General features: G+C 35.3%; 1 protein-coding gene across 6 annotated transcripts in view; it reads right to left on the bottom strand.

Moving 5' to 3' along the window:
* Positions 1-21,082, bottom strand: part of LOC127841138 (centrosomal protein of 104 kDa-like) — an 82,787-nt gene that overhangs the window by 35,509 nt on the left and 26,196 nt on the right. For 3 of the 6 annotated variants that reach the window (XM_052369752.1, XM_052369751.1, XM_052369753.1), the window contains exons 10-17: positions 20,022-20,049; positions 19,141-19,252; positions 17,284-17,355; positions 9,476-9,559; positions 6,030-6,168; positions 4,964-5,128; positions 2,181-2,242; positions 822-894 (exon numbers count right to left, since the gene is read on the bottom strand). In XM_052369752.1, coding sequence (XP_052225712.1) covers positions 822-894; positions 2,181-2,242; positions 4,964-5,128; positions 6,030-6,168; positions 9,476-9,559; positions 17,284-17,355; positions 19,141-19,252; positions 20,022-20,049 — 735 coding nt within the window. Of the gene's footprint in view, positions 1-821; positions 895-2,180; positions 2,243-4,963; positions 5,129-6,029; positions 6,169-9,475; positions 9,563-17,283; positions 17,356-19,140; positions 19,253-20,021; positions 20,050-21,082 lie in introns of all 6 variants that reach the window. The other 3 variants (XM_052369756.1, XM_052369754.1, XM_052369755.1) reach the window with 3 other exon arrangements.

Raw genomic sequence — 21,082 nt, 5'->3', positions numbered from 1 at the left:
GAGATACACATGCATGCCAAATATCAATTTGCTATCTTCAATATTGCAAAAGTTATGGCCAATGTTAAAGTTTAACTCAAACAAACCAACAAACAAACCAACAAACAGACAGGGCAAAAACAATACGTCTATAAGTATAGACATGGGGACATAAAAAGTAACCGGCAGCTGGGCTCAAACCACTGACCACTGGAGTTAAAGTCGAATGCTTAGACCACTTGGCCATCTGTACTCAAACAATGAGTGATGTTTTTCATACTTTATATGAGCAATCCTCTTAGTGTCACACATTATGACGAAAACAACAGAACTCTTCAAATTATTCAATCATTTTGCGTTGCAACGCTTTTCAGGTTTTTAAATCATCAAAAGATGCCTATAATGGAAATTTTAGAGAAAGGTAAATGTTATTTAAGTATTACGGTTTCCTCACAAATATCATAACTATAGCCAAAATTTGTGAACCTGAAGCAATTTTTTTTATTTTTTCAATTTACCAAAACGTGAAAAGGTCCCTTTAACAAAAAAGAATAGATTTGGAAACAAGAAAAATGTGTTCAGTGTTTGAATATATACAGGCCTCCACAGGTGATTATGTCATTAACAAAATGTTCTACATGAAGAATGATATTGATAAAGGTGTTTAATGCCAACTGTGACTTGAAATTCAAGCAATTCTTCAATGTATAAATTTTAAGAATATTCTGCATTCTAAGACTTGTTTGGTGAATATGGGCCCGGATCAATTTGTTGTGGCATCATTGACATAGAGAGCAAAATTGTCAGAGTGTTGTATACTGATTTGAATTTGTACTACATACGGTATCTCCACTTTTATGCAAGAGGTTGGGTAAGGTTTTCTCCAAGGTAAATGTTGTGTCGGACTTCGGTAACCTGAAATGAGAATTTAGTTTTTTGTACCCAATCCCGGACACAGCACAGTACATGTACTATTGTGGATATAGTGCAGTACGAGACCTATCTTAAGAACTATCTAAGCATAATCACAGGCTAATCACAGTTACAAACAAGATGACAACTTCCACGACAAAACAGCTATTTTTAGCTGTTACATACCCTTTATGATTTGTATCACTTTCCAGCCATATCAGCAAGAAATTTATTGGCATTTATTTCTTAATGACATTTGCTCTTTATCTCAACTTTACTTGCTACACGAATTTTCTTAGCAGGAGCTGTAATTTCATTCCTGCAGAGAGAAAACAGCTTTGAGCAAACAGCATAAAACCAGAAAAGCCTGCGAGTTATTCGTAGTCTGTTCAGGTTTATGCTGTTTGCTGCTCATCAGTATCTAAGTGTCTGAAATGAAGCCTTTAAAACTTGAATTTACTGTAGTAAGAAAGGTCTCTAATGAAATTTAACTTTCTAAGGGACAAACTCGTCAAAATTTGTATCTAAAGGTCAAAGGATAAGCTATAATGGGTCAGAAGCAGCAACTAAACCCACCTGGAAGAGGTGAAAGCAAGGATTTTTTTCCTGCCTTTGTGAAGAAGCCCTTGCGCCCCCACTTTGTGAAAAAAATTAGTCGCAAACTTTTCAAAATTGTGAAAAATGAGTTGTGAACTTCTTGATATTGTGAAAAAATGAGTCACAAACTTTTCAAAATTGTGAAATAAAGTTTGTTATAAATAAATATTTAAAAGCATTTTAAAGACTTGCATTATATTAAATTGTATCTAATTAATGTATTAAAATATTTTTTTCATGGTCTGGACTCTTTTTCCATCCATAAATAACCACTAAGATAAATAACCACTAACATTCGAATCATCTGATCTCCAACATTCAGAGGCCTGAGTACCAAAGAAAAGGACAGCCAATTACACTTCTAAAATTTACCAACTTTACAAACCTTATAAGACCAGGCTTTTCACCAGGCAGTTTTCGTGCCGTGGCACCATTGTGCTTGATTTTCGGACCCTTCTATATAGAGCTTAAAATTTTCGCTAACGCTTGCAAGCTGTGATCAGACAGTTATTTGCATTATGCTAACTATCTAAAGTAGTTCAGATTTCGATATAGAACATGCAGAAAGTTTAAAAAAATCAACCCACACAAAGGGGGGGCCCTTCCGCACTTAAACCCATTCCGCGCTGCATTATCGCTGTGCCTAGAAAAACTCCAAGGTGGAAAAGCCTGTTATACATGGGGTAACTTACTTGTGTTTTGGAATGTACTCAGTAAGAATCATCTTCAACAGCATCAAGCCTGCTTTGAACACCTACAACAACAACCAGCTCAAGAATTACATGGTAAACATCCAACATTATAACATACAAACAGGATTTTTAATCTTAAAATTAATTAAAGCCACATTAATACTCAAAATCAAATAATATTTGGTAAAGTTAAAGTTATAAAGTTAACCCATAAACAAGAGATGTGTTTTTCAACAACACAATGCCCCCTTCTGCGCCGCTTTGAAGCCATATATTTGAACTTTTACCTTCAAGGATGACCTTAACTTTTCACCACTCAAAATGTGCAGTTCCATGAGAAACACATGCATGCCAAACATGAAGTTGCTATCTTCCATATTGCAAAAGTTATGACCAATTTTAAAGTTTTCGGACGGACAGACAGACTGATGGACAGTTAAAAAACTATATGCCACCCTTCGGGGCATAAAAATCAGTGTTCCTTATACGAACAGACAAAATTTCACCCTAGGTATATTATGGTGACATAGATTTAGCGAGATACAAAAGACTCGGTTTTATTTTTTGTGTGACAACATATTCTTTGTGAATTTTCAGCGACAATATCCGAAAATTTACGGCAGCATCGTAAGCAGGACGTAGTTCTCCTGAGCTGCCCGAAGGCAATCTGTGTTTGCTCATGAATGTTCAAATATCATCACCATACCACATCTAACGTTGAAATTTTGGCTGTTGCTATAAGGAACACTGCTTTTTTATGGGTTAATTTTATTTTACTAAATATTTACATAATATTCGTTGATTTTGAGTATTTATAGGGCTTTAATAACTGTTAATTATTATATAAAACAAGATTCTATGTTTCATAAACACACATGCACACAATTTTTAACCAATAAATATAGCTGAACTTCGTTCTATCAAAGATGCAGCAAATTCACAAGTGACTTCAATATATTTGTAGTCTTGATTTATAAGATTTAGTTCAAAATACATACTGATATATAAAATGGTAGTGTACAACTGTAATGAGCTGAAAAAAATCAACTAAATAACACATATGTTGGTTGAAATTTTACAAAAGAGGTGTTAGCAAAGTTTGAAAATTATAGTCTTCAACATCTTTCATCGACTATTCTGTTTAAGTTTTGTGTGTGTTTTTTCTGTTCAATACTTAGACAATAACACACGGCAGAGCTGGGCCGGGCGTCTATAATCAGCCCGCTGCCGACATAACGGCCCGAGGGCCATTATTCGGCAAGGGCCGATTGTAGACGCCCAGCCCAGCTCTGTCGTGTGTTATCGTTTATGTCACATATCATACTATTTTGGTCCTCCACGAACATTTATACAGAAACAGCTTTCCGTACTTTTATTTTCATTCAATTGATTACGCAGTTTATGACGTACCTCATGTGACGTCATTTCAATGACGAAACTACCTAGACTAACAACAAATCGGAGTGTTTTATTTAACAGTTAAATATTTTGTTAAGCATCGAACGATTAGTGTGTGTGTTTACGATGGATTAATATAATATTATGAACGTGAATAACAGTGTTGGGATATAAAACTGGAATGAAACTGGTGAGACTGCATTTTCGATTTCGTTAAAATGTCGACTCGAATAACGCGATGTTTTGTTGAACAATTGATGGATTATGCCTAAATTTAAGATAAGCGTCAGTGAATGGTTCTTTAACTGTTTGAAGGAAATCGATGTTGAATTAAAAGGGTAATTTCTTTGATGAATACGTCCTTCCTTTGTCAGTCGATCAAAGAATGTCTATGTCCTTTTAAATGGAAAAGATGGATGGCGATGAAGAAATGTGTCCAGAATTTACTTCGTCATGGAAGCAAATTAAATTTTACGAAAAAAATATATGGTTATAACAAAACTTTGGTGAGTAGAACAATAACCAGTAGATGATGTTTTACTTCTTTATGGCTAAGGCTGAATGTGGACGCCATATTGTTCAGTATTAGCCGCGCGATCCCATTCTTTTCTGATATGAAAAATCGGCCTGGGGCTGATATCATTTATATTGGCTTGCTAGATATGAATAACGGCCCGCTCGCGACGTCATTTTGTTACTATTTATAGTAACAATATGTGATATAGACTATTAACTCTTCAAGTTTTTGTGTATTTTTTTCTGTTCAACACAGTCTATTCCTCGTAAAAATGTTGAGGGCATCTCACCCCACAGGCCACAATGTACAGAGTTTACAAGCAATATATGCATATTAAAACACATTTTACCATCAATAGCTTTTATATCACAATAAAAACAACAATATGCACAACAATATGCACAGGCTAATCTGGAATGTCCCAGTTTTCCGAGAACCAGGCTCAATTAAAGTCTATAAATTAAATTAATTTAATTATTCTACATCTTATTTTATTATATAATTAAATCGAATTCAAGTTCCCTATCGACCAGTAAGTCAGGGATTCAATCCCAACTGTTGGAGCGTTCTAGAGATCTCCGTCCAGAAACACCAAGTACTGGTTCTACCGGTAGTCCCAAGAAAAGGACTCCAGATTGTTTCAAATAAGCCTTAGGCTTTCTATGATATCGAGCTAAAATAAATAGGTTTAAACTAAAGTCTACACAATGCTTAAGATTCACAAACTGCTTAGACTTTATCATTTATTACTCTCTTCATGAAGTGGAGTGAAGGACGGAACAACAGGACAAACACTATATGTTTCTCGCGTCAAAAAGCCAGGAAAGGAAAGTAATAAAAGTCTACAAAATGTTAAAGCTTCACGTACTGCGTAGACTTTATCATCTATTGCTCTCTTCATGAGGTGAAGTGAGGCCCGTAGCATATCCTTGGCCTCCTGCTTGCCTGATGTGGGCAGTTCTTGCATCTGTTTGTACACCGCTAGCAAGGCGTCCTCGCGGTATGACCAGGTCTTGGAGTACGCTTTCGACACCTGGAGTAGACAGCAAGGATAGATGAGCCTTATTTTAGGAAAACTGGGCATAATGCATGTGCTTAAAGTGTTGTATCCCACTTTTACAGCGAATTCGGTTGATTAAAGCCCCGTTGATTAAATATCATCTATAATCAACGGCAGGAAATGAAGTCAATATTTTGACGAAATGACGTCATAAATCCAGCGAAATTATCCAGTCAAACTAATTTTGTTTAAACAAAAAGGTTGACAAAATAAAAAGTGGGATAAATAGAATAATAGATTTGTGTTGATTATAGATCAGGTTTATCATGCTCGGCACGAAAACGAAAAAGCACTCGCCAAGGATCGTGCTTTTTGTTTTCTAAGCCTCGCATGATAAACCTGATCTATAATCAACACTAACCTATTACATTTGTTGTATTCTCTATGTCTCAGATTAGACTGTGCAGTCTCCCCAGGCTTATCAGGGAGGACACTTTCTGCCTAAACTGGAGTTTTGTAAAGAAGAGACTTCCTTTAAATCAAATATTATATGAATGCCAAATGAGACATCCATGATTAGCCTGTGCAGACTACAATGGCATATCTGAGATGACACTTACTGCATATGCATTAAGCTCAGTTTTCTGGCAATGCGGCTCAAATACATGTGTGATCAGGGCCCTTAGATTTTAAAACTTCAAAGCGACTTTTACATTTCAACACAATTTGCAAACCCAAAACAAAGTGACTACATGTATGTCAATGGTAAAGTACTGATAAAATCATACAAATTCAAGCTGTATGCAAAAAATAAGCTTCATAAAAACATTGATGTAGGCAGCTTGCAAACAACTATAATGTTGAGAAAGGTTCCCAAAAATGTTGGTAGGACCATTTAGCGAACAAAAGGCCCAATTTATTACAATGGTGTTACCAATGGTTCTCCGAAGATGTCAATGGCTGCCGAGGCTTCCCGCAGGTCCTTCTCCGAAAGTGGTTCCGGTTCACCGGTGATTCCTCCACCTGCAGACTCCGGGGGTGGGGGCTCCACCTCCTCCTCCACTACTGAAACTCTGCATCAGGGGAGATAATTGTGATAAAACACAGGAGAGATAAGTATGATATACACCAGGGAGACAGGTAAGATATACACCAGGGCAGAAAATTATGATAACATAACATTAACAGGGGATACAAGTTTGATGAAACAGAGGTGACAAGTAGGATAAACCAGGGGATACAAGTATGATATACACCAAGGGTTACAAGTATGATACACACAAAAGGTAAAAATTTTGATAAAATAACATAAACAGGGAGACAAGTTTGATGAAACAGGGGATACAAGTAGGATAAATTACGCCAGGGGAGACAAGTATGATAAACCAGGAAAGACAAGTAGGATAATATGACATTTACAGGGGAGACAAGTATGATAAACTAGGGGAGACAAATAGGATAAAATGACACAAACAGGGGAGACAAGTTTTATGAAACAGGGGATACAAGTTTTATGAAACAGGGGAAATAAGTTTGATGAAACAGGGGAGACAAGGTTGATGAAACAGAGGTTATAATCTTGCAAAAATGAGCCTTGCTCATTAGGAAAACTGGCTTTATGCATGTGCATAAAGTGTTGTCCTATGTAAGCCTCTTTATGCATGTGCATAAAGTGTTGTCCTATGTAAGCCTCTTTATGCATGTGCATAAAGTGTTGTCCTATGTAAGCCTCTTTATGCATGTGCATAAAGTGTTGTCCTATGTAAGCCTCTTTATGCATGTGCATAAAGTGTTGTCCTATGTTAGCCTCTTTATGCATGTGCATAAAGTGTTGTCCTATGTTAGCCTCTGCATTCTGTACAGGCTAATCTGGGACAACACTTTCTGCCAAAACTGGATTTCGCTAAAAAGTGGCTTCCTTCAAACATAAAATAACATAAACGCGGAAAGTGTTGTATTTTATAAGCCTATGTAGAATGCACAGGCTGATCTAGGACGATGCTTTACGCACATGCAGTGAGTCTAGTTTTTTCCACAACAAGGCTCAGTATCAGGGCAGTGAACCACAATATAACATCAAGGGAAATTACAACACATTGAAAAGTGTTATGAGAGAAATAATTTTTTTATGTGTGATTTATTACCAAAATATTGACATAAAAGGGCAAAGAACTCTTAGAAATATCAGAGGTTTGAACTTTTACCGTTGATTACATTTAAAAAATATTCCAAAGGGGAGAACTTTTACACTTGAAACATTCAGGGGAGAGAATCATTATCACAGAACTATTATATCTGAAATTATTAGGGGAGGGAACTCTTACACTTGAAAATATTAAAGTAGAGCATTATTACTTTTTAAAAAAACAGTGGAAAGAAATATATATAATATGAATTGCACCCTTTAAACATATAAATTAATAAAAAACATAAAAGACATTCAGATTTCATTTTTAAAAATTATCGTAAAAAATGTGTATTTATGTGTCTGTATAGTTCTTGTTAAGAAATAAATCAAACAAAACTGTCACAAATCTATGTACCCTCATAACACAACAACTTATACATGTAAACAACTGTGTTCCACATAAAAAAGCAACTTATCTTCAACTGTTTGACTCCAAAACAAATATATGTGATTCATAAATACTGAAGTATAATTTACAAAATGCACAGTAAATTTAATATAATTATTCACCTTTAATAAGTTGTAATACATGAATTACAAAATATGATATAGATTTGTCATTATTAGCTATTAAATCTAAGCTAAGTTAATTAGTTTGTCTGCATACTATATTTATATAAAGGTGCAAACATTTTTATGCAAATAAATAAATTTGTTAGTTGAAGCTAGTAAAAGTAGTCATGCGCTATATTCAAGCCAATATAGGATTATTACTTAAGTAAGTTATTTCACAATTACAAAACCAATTAAACTGCTAATTCCTTATAAACAAAGCAGAATAGCACAAATGATGTTTTAGTCTCATGCAAAGTTGGAAAGACTTTCTGCTTATGTAGATATAAACTAAATCTAGTCCATAATTAAAACAAGAAAAAGGATGCAACAGTTTCAGAAGTGTAAAAACATGATTGCCACCAAAAACACAGTTTACATAAACATTATGACCAAGGACTGTCGGAGATTGTGACTAAGTTTGTTGAACCAGGTTTTTTTTTGGCCCAATTTTATAGTCGAAATTCGGCTATGTTCCCAATCCCAAAAAGTATACTTTTCCCCAAAATGTGGCAAAAAATTTCCAACAAACAAAAAAAAAATTTTTTTTGAAAGAAGTGTCTAATGCATATTTTATCTAAATTTTAATTCAATTACATCTAACAAAGTATTATATGATTTTGTTCTTTTAATTTGAATGATTATATAGAGTTGTATCAAATTTAGTATTTCCCTAATCAGTGGACTATTCGTGTGGAAAAAAAGGCTAATAAATTTATTTTCCCAATTTCATGAAAATGCCGATAAAATTCCCAATTCCAAAGCCATGGGCTATCTTCCCAAAAAGTGGAAAAAAAACCTGTGTTCATTATTTTTGAAGAAACAATACATTTAATTTATTTCATTAGAAAATAAGCTAAGATTGACTTGTTTATTTGAAACAAAAATATGCAAACTGATATACAAGATAAACATTTTGCTCCTAAAATAAATCTGCACAGAAATTATCCTCTACACAGACATTAGAGAGAAGGAAGCATGATTAAACTTTTCAGTAAGATCAGACAAACAATTATAACATCAATTATGAGTATGAGAAATTTTCATATCACACAGTTTAGAATAAAATACCAAATGAAGTGAAAATGATGATTGTTAACCAACATAACCCAAAAATGTTATGAAACAAAACAGTCTAAGGACAATTCATGGAAATGCAATTATTAAATAACTGCTAACGCAGGAGACAGGGAGACATTATCGAGCATTGTTATGGGAAAACAGGGCTTAATGCTGAAGTGTCAAGTACCATCCCAGATTAGATTGTGCAGTATGCACAGGCTAATAAGGTACAACACTTTCCCTTAGAGTGTTTTTGCTGTTTAGAAGAGACATCCTTACCCTCCCCCCCCAAATAAAGCGGAAAGTTTCGTCCCTTATAAGCCTACGCAGACTTCACAGGCTAATTTGGGATGACTCTTTACGCATACATGTATAACACTTTTGACACATTGCATTAAACCCCATTTTTCAAGGGCAAGACTCAATTATTATTTTCCGACAAAAAGGACAAGCGGGATGTTATGGGCACAGTTCAGTCATTTTACCACAATGGACAAGGGAAATGTTATGGGCACAGTTCAGTCATTTTACCACAAGGGACAAATGGGATGTTATGGATTACAACAGTCCAGACTTACATTTTCTTCCCCACAGGAAGAGGTCTTTCATCGTAGGGGGTGCGGGGTGAATTGTCAGCGTTGTCTGTGGTAGCTGGCTCCCGACTGCTGAAGGCATGAGGTGATAACATGATATGATAATATTATATGACAATATATGATAATGAAATAATAATCATTCAATGAAAATGATATGATAATTTAATATCAGACTATATTGAACTTTACTGGTATGCAGTTGTTTACCACTATTGACAAAGCGGGGGTTTGGGGGCAGTAGCCCCCAATACTAAGAAAATATATAGGATCAAAAGGATTATCAGGTGTTGCGTCAGGTGTTGCGCGCTTAGCAACGATAAAATTATACGCTTTTCCATTCTTTTTTACGTACCGGTAAAGTTCAGTCGACCCTAACATCAAATGATACTATGATGATATGAGGATAAGAGCCTTGTTGTGGGAAAACTGGGCTTAATTCAAAAGCGTAAAGTGTTTGTCCTGATTAGCATGTGCAGTCCGCTAATAACGACACTTTCTGCCTAGACTGGATTTTCACAAAGGAGAGACTTCCTTTACTGGAACAATTGCAGAGTGTCCTCCCTAGTTAGCCTGTGCAGAATGTTCAGGCTATTCTGGGACAGCACTTTACGCACTTGCATTAACTCCAGCTTTTCCAGAACGATGCTCAAAATATGGTTTATATAGTTGTGTAACCTCCAGTACAAACCTTATGGCAATGTGAAGGGAATAATAACAGGCTTTATAGGAACAGAATGAATATGGTTTATGGGGAAAATATGAACATGGTTTCAAGGGAAATGGATATTATCTAAAGAATGTTTCATGAACCTACAACACAATTACATGACTGAAAGTTATTGAAGCTACCAGCAGGGGCCTGCCTTGGCTTATTGATGTACCCATGTGCATACAGTTGATTTATAAAGTGGATATATAAAAAACACAATAAACCCTGTCCCCTTACCAGGCAGGGTAAGTCATACCATTGTCATCATATTTATAAATGTTGTGATTCATATGTATGGGCTTTCATATTGAACTTTGATTTTAGATTGATTTAGGTGTCAATTAATTCCCTAGGCTATATACAAACAAGATATGTGTTTGTCAGAAACACTATGTCCCCTTTTGCGCTGCTTTGAAACTATACATTTGACCTTTGACCTTGAAGGATGACCTTGACCTTTCACCACTCAAAAAGTGCAGCTCCATGAGATACACATGCATGCCAAATATCAAGTTGCTATATTCAATATAGCAAAAGTTATTGCAAAATATTAAAGTTGGCGCAAACCAACAGACCAACCAACCAACAGACAGGGCAAAAAACAACATGTCCCCCACTATAGTGGTGGGGGACATAGAAACAGATCAAGGTAAGACCCTGACCAGCAATAAGATGGCCTATATTGATGGCACTGGTTTTGTTTGTACTGTTGCATGTTATGTACAACTGCAGTCACATTGTCCTCAAGTCTTTTCATAACGTTGCCATTATTTGCATTACAATACCGGAAAAAAAGTGTTCTTGCATGTTTTTGCGCATAAATTGGTGGAGCAAAATTTTTATTGGACGCCAGTGAGATATTAGGTTAGTAAATATATGTGATAATACACTGATAAGTCAGTGTAATGTTGAGATAGCAGACATATGATACACACAATTTTAACTTGTGTTGACTACATTATGACAAACACATTATGTGGTATCAACATCAATATCAACACTATACACATTCCAGCAATATTTCATTATGTATATCAACAGAAACATTAAGTGAAATGTAACACCAATCATACTTTGTATTGAAGTCTGCTTAAATTATGTAGCGGAATCTAACAAACATGAACACAAATAGTCATATTCCAATCACAGTCTAAGATAATTAATGTTGAGTATTATCGGCCAATCAAAACTCACGAGACAATTTGAAACTTTATGTAGCCAATCTCAATCCACATAGTTACAGCAATTAGACAAATGTTGAGGATGATTTACCAATCAAAACACATTTGACAATTCGATAATTTATCTAGCCAATGACAGTCCACATAGTTACAACAGTTACAAAATTGCAGTAACATATACATTTTGAAAAAACCACTAGCGTTAAGTGATTGGTGTAAAGTTAATGAGAATTGAAACTTCCACAAATGTCAATCATATTTAAATAAGTACACAATATTATCCAATCATGGCACTTAACATGAAATTTTGGACATGTTTAGCTGTTTTTGTTGTGTTTTACACAAAAAGCAAATGTAAAAAGTTAATAATACTTAAATGAAAATGCAGTTCCTTGTAGACATTGAATCTATGTCATCCATAAAATTGCAGTTCCTTGAAGACATTGAATCTATGTGATCAACGAAAGTGCAGTTCCTTGTAGACATTGAATCTATGTGATCAACGAAAGTGCAGTTCCTTGTAGACATTGAATCTATGTGATCAATGGAAGTGAAGTTCTTTGAAGACATTGAATCTATGTGATCAATGGAAGTGAAGTTCCTTGTAGACATTGAATCTATGTGATCCATGAAAATGCAGTTCCTTGTAGACATTGAATCTATGTGATCAATGAAATTGCAGTTCCTTGTAGACATTGAATCTTTGTGATCAATGGAAGTGAAGTTCTTTGAAGACAATGAATCTATGTGATCAATGAAAGTGCAGTTCCTTGTAGACATTGAATCTTTGTGATCAATGGGAGTGAAGTTCTTTGAAGACATTGAATCTATGTAAACAATGAAAATGAAGTTCCTTGTAGGCATTGAATGTATTTGAAAATGAGGTTTCTTGTAGACATTGCATGTATGTGATCAATGGAAATGAAATACCTTGTAGACATTTCATGTATGTGATCAATGGAAATGAAATACCTTGTAGACATTACTTGTATGTGATCAATGGAAATGAAATACCTTGTAGACATTTCATGTATGTGATCAATGGAAATGAAATACCTTGTAGACATTGCATGTATGTGATCAATGGAAATGAAATACCTTGTAGACATTTCATGTATGTGATCAATGGAAATGAAATACCTTGTAGACATTACTTGTATGTGATCAATGGAAATGAAATACCTTGTAGACATTTCATGTATGTGATCGATGGAAATGAAATACCTTGTAGACATTGCATGTATGTGATCAATGGAAATGAAATACCTTGTAGACATTTCATGTATGTGATCAATGGAAATGAAATACCTTGTAGACATTACATGTATGTGATCAATGGAAATGAAATACCTTGTAGACATTGCATGTATGTGATCAATGGAAGTGAAGTTTCTTGTAATAATTGCATGTATGTGATCAATGGAAATGAAATACCTTGTAGACATTTCATGTATGTGATCAATGGAAATGAAATACCTTGTAGACATTACTTGTATGTGATCAATGGAAATGAAATACCTTGTAGACATTGCATGTATGTGATCAATGGAAGTGAAGTTTCTTGTAATCATTGCATGTATGCGATCAATGGAAATGAAATACCTTGTAGACATTGCATGTATGTGATCAATGGAAATTAAATACCTTGTAGACATTGCATGAATGTGATCAATTAAAATTAGGGATGCAAGAGGTTACACAAAACATTAACTGGCTGACCTTTTGCCGTAACTGGTTAACCGAAAAACATTAAGTAAACATGTTTAAGTATACCTTAAACATGTCATATCGCTTGTTCATGTACTGAATAGAAACGGAAGTAATCTGAGATCGCTTTCTTTGATAACATATAAGTTTCTTAATAACAAGAGGGCCTGAAAGGCCCAAAGTCGCTCACCTGAAATAACAAGATATTATTGCGACAAATCCTCTGACCAAGTTTCATGAAGATCGGAAAATAAATGTGTCCTCTAGAGTGTTAACAAGGTTTTACTATAGCCATATAAGGAAAAATGCCCCGTCCCCTGGCAGCCATGTTTTTCAACCAACCGGCATCATTTTTGAACTCGTCCAAGATATTATTGGGATAAATCTTCTGACCAAGTTTCATGAAGATCAGACAGTAAATGTGGCCTCTAGAGTGTTAACAAGATTTTACTATAGCCATGTGAGGAAGATGCCCCGCCCCTTGGAAGCCATGTTTTTCAAGCAAACATAATTATATTCAAACTCATCCAATATATCATTGAGACCAATCTTCTGACTAAATTTCATTAAGATTGGACAATAAATGTGGCCTCTAGAGTGTTAACAAGGTTTTACTATAGCCATATATAACCATATAAGGAAAAATGCCCCGCCCCCTGGTGGCCATGTTTTTAAAGCAACCAAAACCATTTTCAAACTCATCCAAGATATCATTGGGACAAATCTTCTGACCAAGTTTCATGATGAACGGAAAATAAATGTGACCTCTAGAGTGTTAACAAGATTTTACTATAGCCATATAAGGAAAAATGCCCCGCCCCCATAGTGGCCATGTTTTTCAACCAACCGGCATCATTTTTGAACTCCTCCAAGATATTATTGGGATGAATCTTCTGACCGAATTTCATGAAGATCGGACTATAAATGTGGCCTCTAGAGTGTTAGCAAGATTTTACTATAGCCGTATATAGCCATATAAGGAAAATTGCCCCGCCCCTTGGCAGCCATTTTTGTCAAGCAAACGTAACCATTTTCGAACTCATCCAAGATATCAATAAGACAAATCATCTGACCATATTTCATGAAGATTGGACAATAAATGTGGCCTCTAGAGTGTTAACAAGGTTTTACTATAGCCATATAAGGAAAAATGACCCGCCCCCTGGCGACCATGTTTTTCAACCAACCGGCATCATTTTCGATCTCGTCCAAGATATTATTAGGATGAATCTTCTGACCAAATTTCATGAAGATTGGACAATAAATGTGGCCTCTAGAGTGTTAACAAGATTTAACTATAGCCATATATAGCCATTTAAAGAAAAATGCCCCACCCCTTGGCAGCCATGTTTTTCAAGCAAAGGTTACCATTTTTGAACTCATCCAAGATATCATTGGAAAAAATCTTCTGAGCAAGTTTCATGAAGATCGGAAAATAAATGTGGCTCTTAGAGTGTTAACAAGGTTTTACTATAGCCATATAAGGAAATATAGAAAAACTGCCCCGCCCCGTGGCGGCCATGTTTTTTTCACCAATCTGGACCTTTCCAAACTCGTCCGAGATATAAATGAAACCAATGTTTTGATCAAGTTTCATGATGATTGGGCAAAAATTTTGACTTCTAGAGTGTTCACAAGGTTTCTCTACAGCCATAAAAGGAATACTGCCGAGCCCCCTGGTGACCATGTTTTTCAACAGACCGGAACCATTTTTGAACTCAACCAACATATCATTTAGACAAACATTTTGACAAAGTAACATGAAGATTGGGCATCAAATGTGACTTCTACAGTGTTCACAAGGATTTTCTTTTTTTTTACCTAGTGACCTAGTTTTTGACACAGCATGACCCAGTTTCAAACTCAGTCGAGGTATTCATGGGACAAATGTTCTGACCAAGTTTCATGAAGATCGGACAATAAATGTGGCCTCTAGAGTGTTTACATGGCAAAATGTTGACGGCGCACGACGGACGATGGACAAAAGGCGATCACAAAAGCTCACCATGAGCACGTTGTGCTCAGGTGAGCTAAAAATGTATTATTACATTTTATTTTAATAATTTTGTAAATGAAAGCTTTCTTTTGTATAATATTTTTCTGCGTAAAAGCATACAAGTTAAAAGATATAAGAACCACACAATGTTCAGTTTTACGTGTCATTAATATATTTTTGGGCCGCTTATATTACGTTGGCGTCGTTTTGCTCACAATGATGTTGTGTTTCTTTGTGGATTCAATATTATTTTTTTAACTTAAATTAACTTAATATAAAAATGTTTTAAAATAATTGTTAAACTAGTGCAACAAGATTGCACGGTTCAAACAAATGAGGGAACACACATGCAGAACATGCACACAACAACAGACTACGGTGTTTATTTGGTCAAGAAAATTACTTTGTCCATTAGCTTGTTGTTGATGTGGTTGCAAGTCTTGGTAACAAGACGACCTGTTTTCGAGAACACACGCTCCTATGTCATGAAAGTTGACAGCCCAGACAAAATATGTCCTGGGCAACATGCTTTATTGTTGAGAAACGTTTATATTCACACCACCATGTCAACAGGTCGTCATTGTGTTGACAATTCAAGCGCATATTTGTTTACATACGGTACCACGCAACTTAATTTCACAAATACTAAATTTAACAATTTTATTTTTTAAATAACTTTTTAATGGTTGATAATTAAATAAATGAGTTTAATAAATTGCTTTCTTAAATAAAACTTGCCTCAGACGGTACATAAATAAGCAATAATATTATTAATTTCTGATAAAACAAATATGAAGTTAACTCGAAAAGTTTTTAACTACCAATGCAATTCTTGAACAAAATACATATAAACACTTTATTTTTGCAAGCAATTTGTGTTGGAAAGTGGTTAACAAAACATCAAAATAAGGCGTCAAAAGTCTCAACTGATTTATTTCGAGTTAGATACATGTGTCAATTACGTCACCACTAATAACACCCAATCTCCGAAGTTCACTAGTCAAAATTTCGCAAGTAAAAGAAAACAATAGCGCATATTATCAAAATGCAGCCCATGTTTGTAACCACCAAGGTACTGATTTATTGCTGCATTACTTTGTTTGTTTAGGCCTAATTTACTATTATGTCAACATACGGCATGTTGTTCTAACTAGTCATCAGAATATATCGCAAGCAAAACGTAAAATCGTATGAATTGTTCCATGAAAAGAGTATAATCAAAACTTTTTTTCCGGTTAACCTTTTTTCCCGAAAATGTAACCTGTTAACTGAGTGTTTGGGTAATTAAGTTAACAGGTTAACCTCTTGCATCCCTAATTAAAATGAAGTTTCTTTGAGACATTACATGAATAAGTTCAATGAAAATTAAGGTCCTTGTAGACATTTCATGAATCAGATCTGTAAAAATGAAGTTCCTTGTAGATATTGCATGTATGTTATCAATGGAAGTGAAGTTCCTTGTAGACATTACATGTATGTGATCAATGAAAATATAGTTTCTTGAAGACATGTATGCAATCAATGGAAGTGAAGTTCTGTTTAATACGTTAGCTCATAATTATAATCTAAATGAAATGAGGGGGTGCTTTTTCTGCACACTTTGCACACAGCACAAGAAACCAAAGCAACATGTGACTACAACAATCCTGCACAAATAATAAGCAACCTCATACATGTGAGAAGACACAATATGTATCAAACACATAAAGCACTGATACACATAAACTATGTGAGCACACAACTGTATACCTTGAATACATGTAAACAACCGTTTACACAGAATACATGTTAACAACCGTTTACACAGAATACATGTAAACAACCGTTTACACAGAATACATGCACACAGAGTGAGCCTTGTTCTGGGAAAAAAACGGGCTTAATGCATGTGCGTAAAGTGTCATCCCAGATAAGCTTAAATAAAGGGATAAGGGAGGCCTGTGTGAAGTCCACACAGGCTAATCATAAACAACACTTTCAACCTTAACTTGATATTTGTTTGGAAAAAACTTCCACTAAACAAACAAATTCCATAAAAGAGGAAAGTGTCATCCCTGATTAGCCTGCGTGGACTTCACAGGCTAATCTGGGAAGACACTTTACACACATGCATTAAGCCCAGTTTTCCCAGAACAAGACTCATAATAAATACTGCAATACTCTGTCAAGCCATCCCTGAGCGGGGTGCCATACTCACTTATGTATTGGTAGAGGGCGCTCATCGTACGGTGTTCGCGTTCGCGGACTTAATGGGCTGTGACCCACCTGACTAATTAAGGGCAGCGTCAAGTTAGGTGTTACAGCCAATGCAAGGGTCTTTTTGAAAGAATTTAAAAGCTTTGACTAAGGCCTGCAAAATCAGTGTTTGTAGTGAATTTAGAATACACTATTGTTTTTATAGGTCTTTAGGTCTTTATAACATTTCTAACAAAACCAGTAAAAACAGTAAAAATAATGACAAAGAATACCCCCTCCTCCTGGAGAAAAACCTATGCATGTTGTCTTACCTAAAAAAATGGGCATATTAATGTTGTAATTTTTAAAGGAATGCACAATGAGAAGGGGGACACATCTGGACAAGTTTGTGTTAAAAGATGGCAGAACAAACAGATCGACAGACATCAATGGTGCTTGCAATATATCCCCCTTAACTTTGTATCAGGAATATCATAATTAGTGTATACAGTTTCCATTGTCATAACATGTTTGATTGCATCTATTACATTTGAATGTCGAATTAAGGGATATTTGGGATAAATATTACACTAATTTCAATCACTTTTGTTCTGATTAAACTTTTTATTATATGCCCCTGTGACCTTGACCTCTGACCTGTTGACCTGAATAACAATAGGTGTCTCCCTTTTATCTCAAATAACTCATCACACCATTCCAGTTTGCATGATCATATTTCAAAGTGTTCTCAATAAAGCTGCAGACCCACCATCAGATTATCTTATCAACTGCCTAGTGCAAAGCAATATACCCCTTTTTTTGAATGGGGTGGGTTTTGTTGTTGGCCTTATTATATATAACCAGGATTATTCAAAGCCAAAGCAGGCTGGCATATTAAGACAAATAAGCAGCTGCAATTGCTTGGACAAAAAATTCAGCACTGCATAGCGCATAGTGAAGCTATCATGCTGGAATGGACTTATAACTGTTGCTATCTATCTGAGCATAACTTTTGTATGCCCTAACTACCATGTAAATATAAAGACCTAAGGCTGTTTGATTACCCGGTAGTTACTTTACTGTATTTTAGTCATGCCCTGTGAAAAGAGGGTTTAATGCATGTGCGTAAAGTGTTGTCCCAGATAAGGCTGTTTAGTCCACACAGACTTATCCGGGAAGACACTTTCTGCCTAAACTGGACTTTTGCTAAGAAGAGACTGTCTTTAAACAAAAAATATCATAAAAGTGGAAAGTGTCATCCCTGATTAGCCTGTGTGGGCTGCACAAGCTAATCTGTGACAACACTTTGCAAACATGCATTAAACCCCCTTTTTACAGAGCACAGCCCATATATTCCCTAAGGCATAAACTACAAAGTAAATATAATGACCATATGGCTGTTTTATAAAGGAACCAACAATAAGTATGTGATCCTAGTTCTGGGAAAATAAGGCTTAATGCATGTTCATAGTGTTGTCCAAAATTAGCCTGTGTCATCTGCACAGGCTAATCAGGGACTCCACTTTCCGTATTTATGGAATTGTTCGTGTAAATGATGTCTCTATCTTACAAAAATCCAGCATATGCGGAGTGTCTTCCCCTGATTAGCCTGCGCAGACTTCACAGGACAATCTAGGACAACACTTTACCCACATGCATTAAGCTCACTTTTCCCTGAGCTCAGTTCATATTTTGCCTGAGATCCCACACTTCATTTATAATTATACCAAAAATTATCAGCTCTATCATGGCTGTTCGATTAGTGACTATACTGTACATATCTCATGAGGCGCTATATACGATGATTATTTTAAGAACATGGGCTGTTTCGTGACGGAGCATAAACTACTTATTTCATCAAGCCCTATCTACAAGGTACCTTTTCACCGCAGGGAGGACACGTTCATCGTAGGGTGTCCTTGGAGGAGGGCTGGGAGGGGTTCGTGGCAGGTCAAACAGAGGGGGCGAGGAGGCAGGATGACGTATGGACTCTGCAAAAAGAAATTTCTGTTAAGACTCTGCAACAAGAAAGTGATTAGCGTTTATATAGTATTAATATAATCTCTATATCTTGAGTTAACTCACTGTAAAGCTCCAGCTAAGAAAATTTGCAGCAAGTAAAGTAGGGATATTATTATGAACACCTATAATACAAACTAAACACTAATCACTTTCTTGCTGATAGGGCTGGAAAGTAAGCTGCATTTTAACAATTTATACAAGTAATAAGGTATAAAACTGCGAAAAATACCTGTCTCGGCATGGACATTGCTATCTTGTTTGTAAACTCATTACCCCCTCTGATAAATGGCCATGGATATCATTTCATAAGCAATTCTCAAGCAGGATTTCAACAGTTTTTTTCAGTAATGAAAACAAAATGGTAACAGTTATAAATACTAAATCAATAACATTGAGAAGGCAAGATTACTTCACTTGAAAGGCATACTTGATGAACAATCAATACAACTCCCACCATGGGCAAAACCATGCTAAATGACTATGCATATAGTATTGTCCTAGATTAGCCTGTGCAGTTCTCACAGGCTAATCAGGGGAGACATTCCACTTTTATAGAATTTCCGTTTAATGGAAGACTCATTTAAACACAAATCTTGTCACAACAGACTGCACAGGCTAATCTGGGATGATACTTTACACCTATATATTGCTAATCTGCGATGATACTTTACACCTATATATTGCTAATCTGCGATGATACTTTACACCTATATATTGCTAATCTGGGATGATACTCACCAAGATCAATCTTCTGAGGATGTCTTGACTGAAAATAACAAAAACAATAATGTGACAAAGACAGAAATGTCAGAATCCAAAATAAATGACATCAACACAAAATAATACATATTTTCCATCTTCAAGTAAACACTAATACGAAAACTGCCAGAAACTTTGATTAATATTTTAAATAGTTGCAATGAACTTTATAGTGACAGTTTGAAATTGTGTAATTTATTTAACTTTTGCAAATATTGTTTTTTGATAAATAAAAATAGCCTGCAACCCGGGTGAGTCGCAGTACTTAAGGAATATTCATTTGCGTCTAGAAACCGTCTTCAAATATCAGATAAATAATTTATAAGACAAACATATCTGACTTAACTTCATTGGAAAATAGCTTTTTATGACGAAAATCCTTCAATTTTAACTGCGGTATCAACAAAAACAACACCACTGTCCGCCATTGTTGTTTTTTTACCCTGCCGGTTGACTCGCGGTAAATAGGTTAAACGACACTAATATAAAATTTAACATGAATTAACATAAAGATCTGACATACCATTCAAAGTAACAATCAATAACGTATATAACAATTAGAACATATGGAATTTAAGACATCAAATAAAATAAATATCACTGTTATGTTCAAGCAATGTCTAATTTTAATTCTCAATATTCAAATAACTGTTCATGTTCATTCATTCTTATGCTTTAGAGCCTGACCTATCGAAATAATTTTTAAAAATCGGTGTTGTGTAACCCCTTCACAAAGAGAATAATATTGGTAGTGTCTGACCTAAGCAACCGCAAGCAGACGAACTAAAAAAGTGAAAAAGTTGAAAGGGCAATTTCATTTTAACAAGGATTTTTACATAATTTTGGTTTAAACCGATGTTTTAAATCGTTTTTGGGTAGTTACTTACCATAACTCTATTCATACTGGCAGCAAAAGATGTTTTCTGTCAGATTTCAAAAGTAGGTCACGCAGGTTTCTTTACAAAAAAAACAATCCAGAGGGCGCTTATGAAATACCGCGAGTCAAAACGACCCGCGACTCAACCGGGTTTGAGTATACT

Source organism: Dreissena polymorpha, chromosome 8 (assembly GCF_020536995.1).
Source record: "Dreissena polymorpha isolate Duluth1 chromosome 8, UMN_Dpol_1.0, whole genome shotgun sequence".
NCBI lineage: Eukaryota > Metazoa > Mollusca > Bivalvia > Myida > Dreissenidae > Dreissena > Dreissena polymorpha.
The sequence above is the reverse complement of the archived record's forward strand: the minus strand, read 5'-3'. Positions and strand labels throughout refer to the sequence as shown.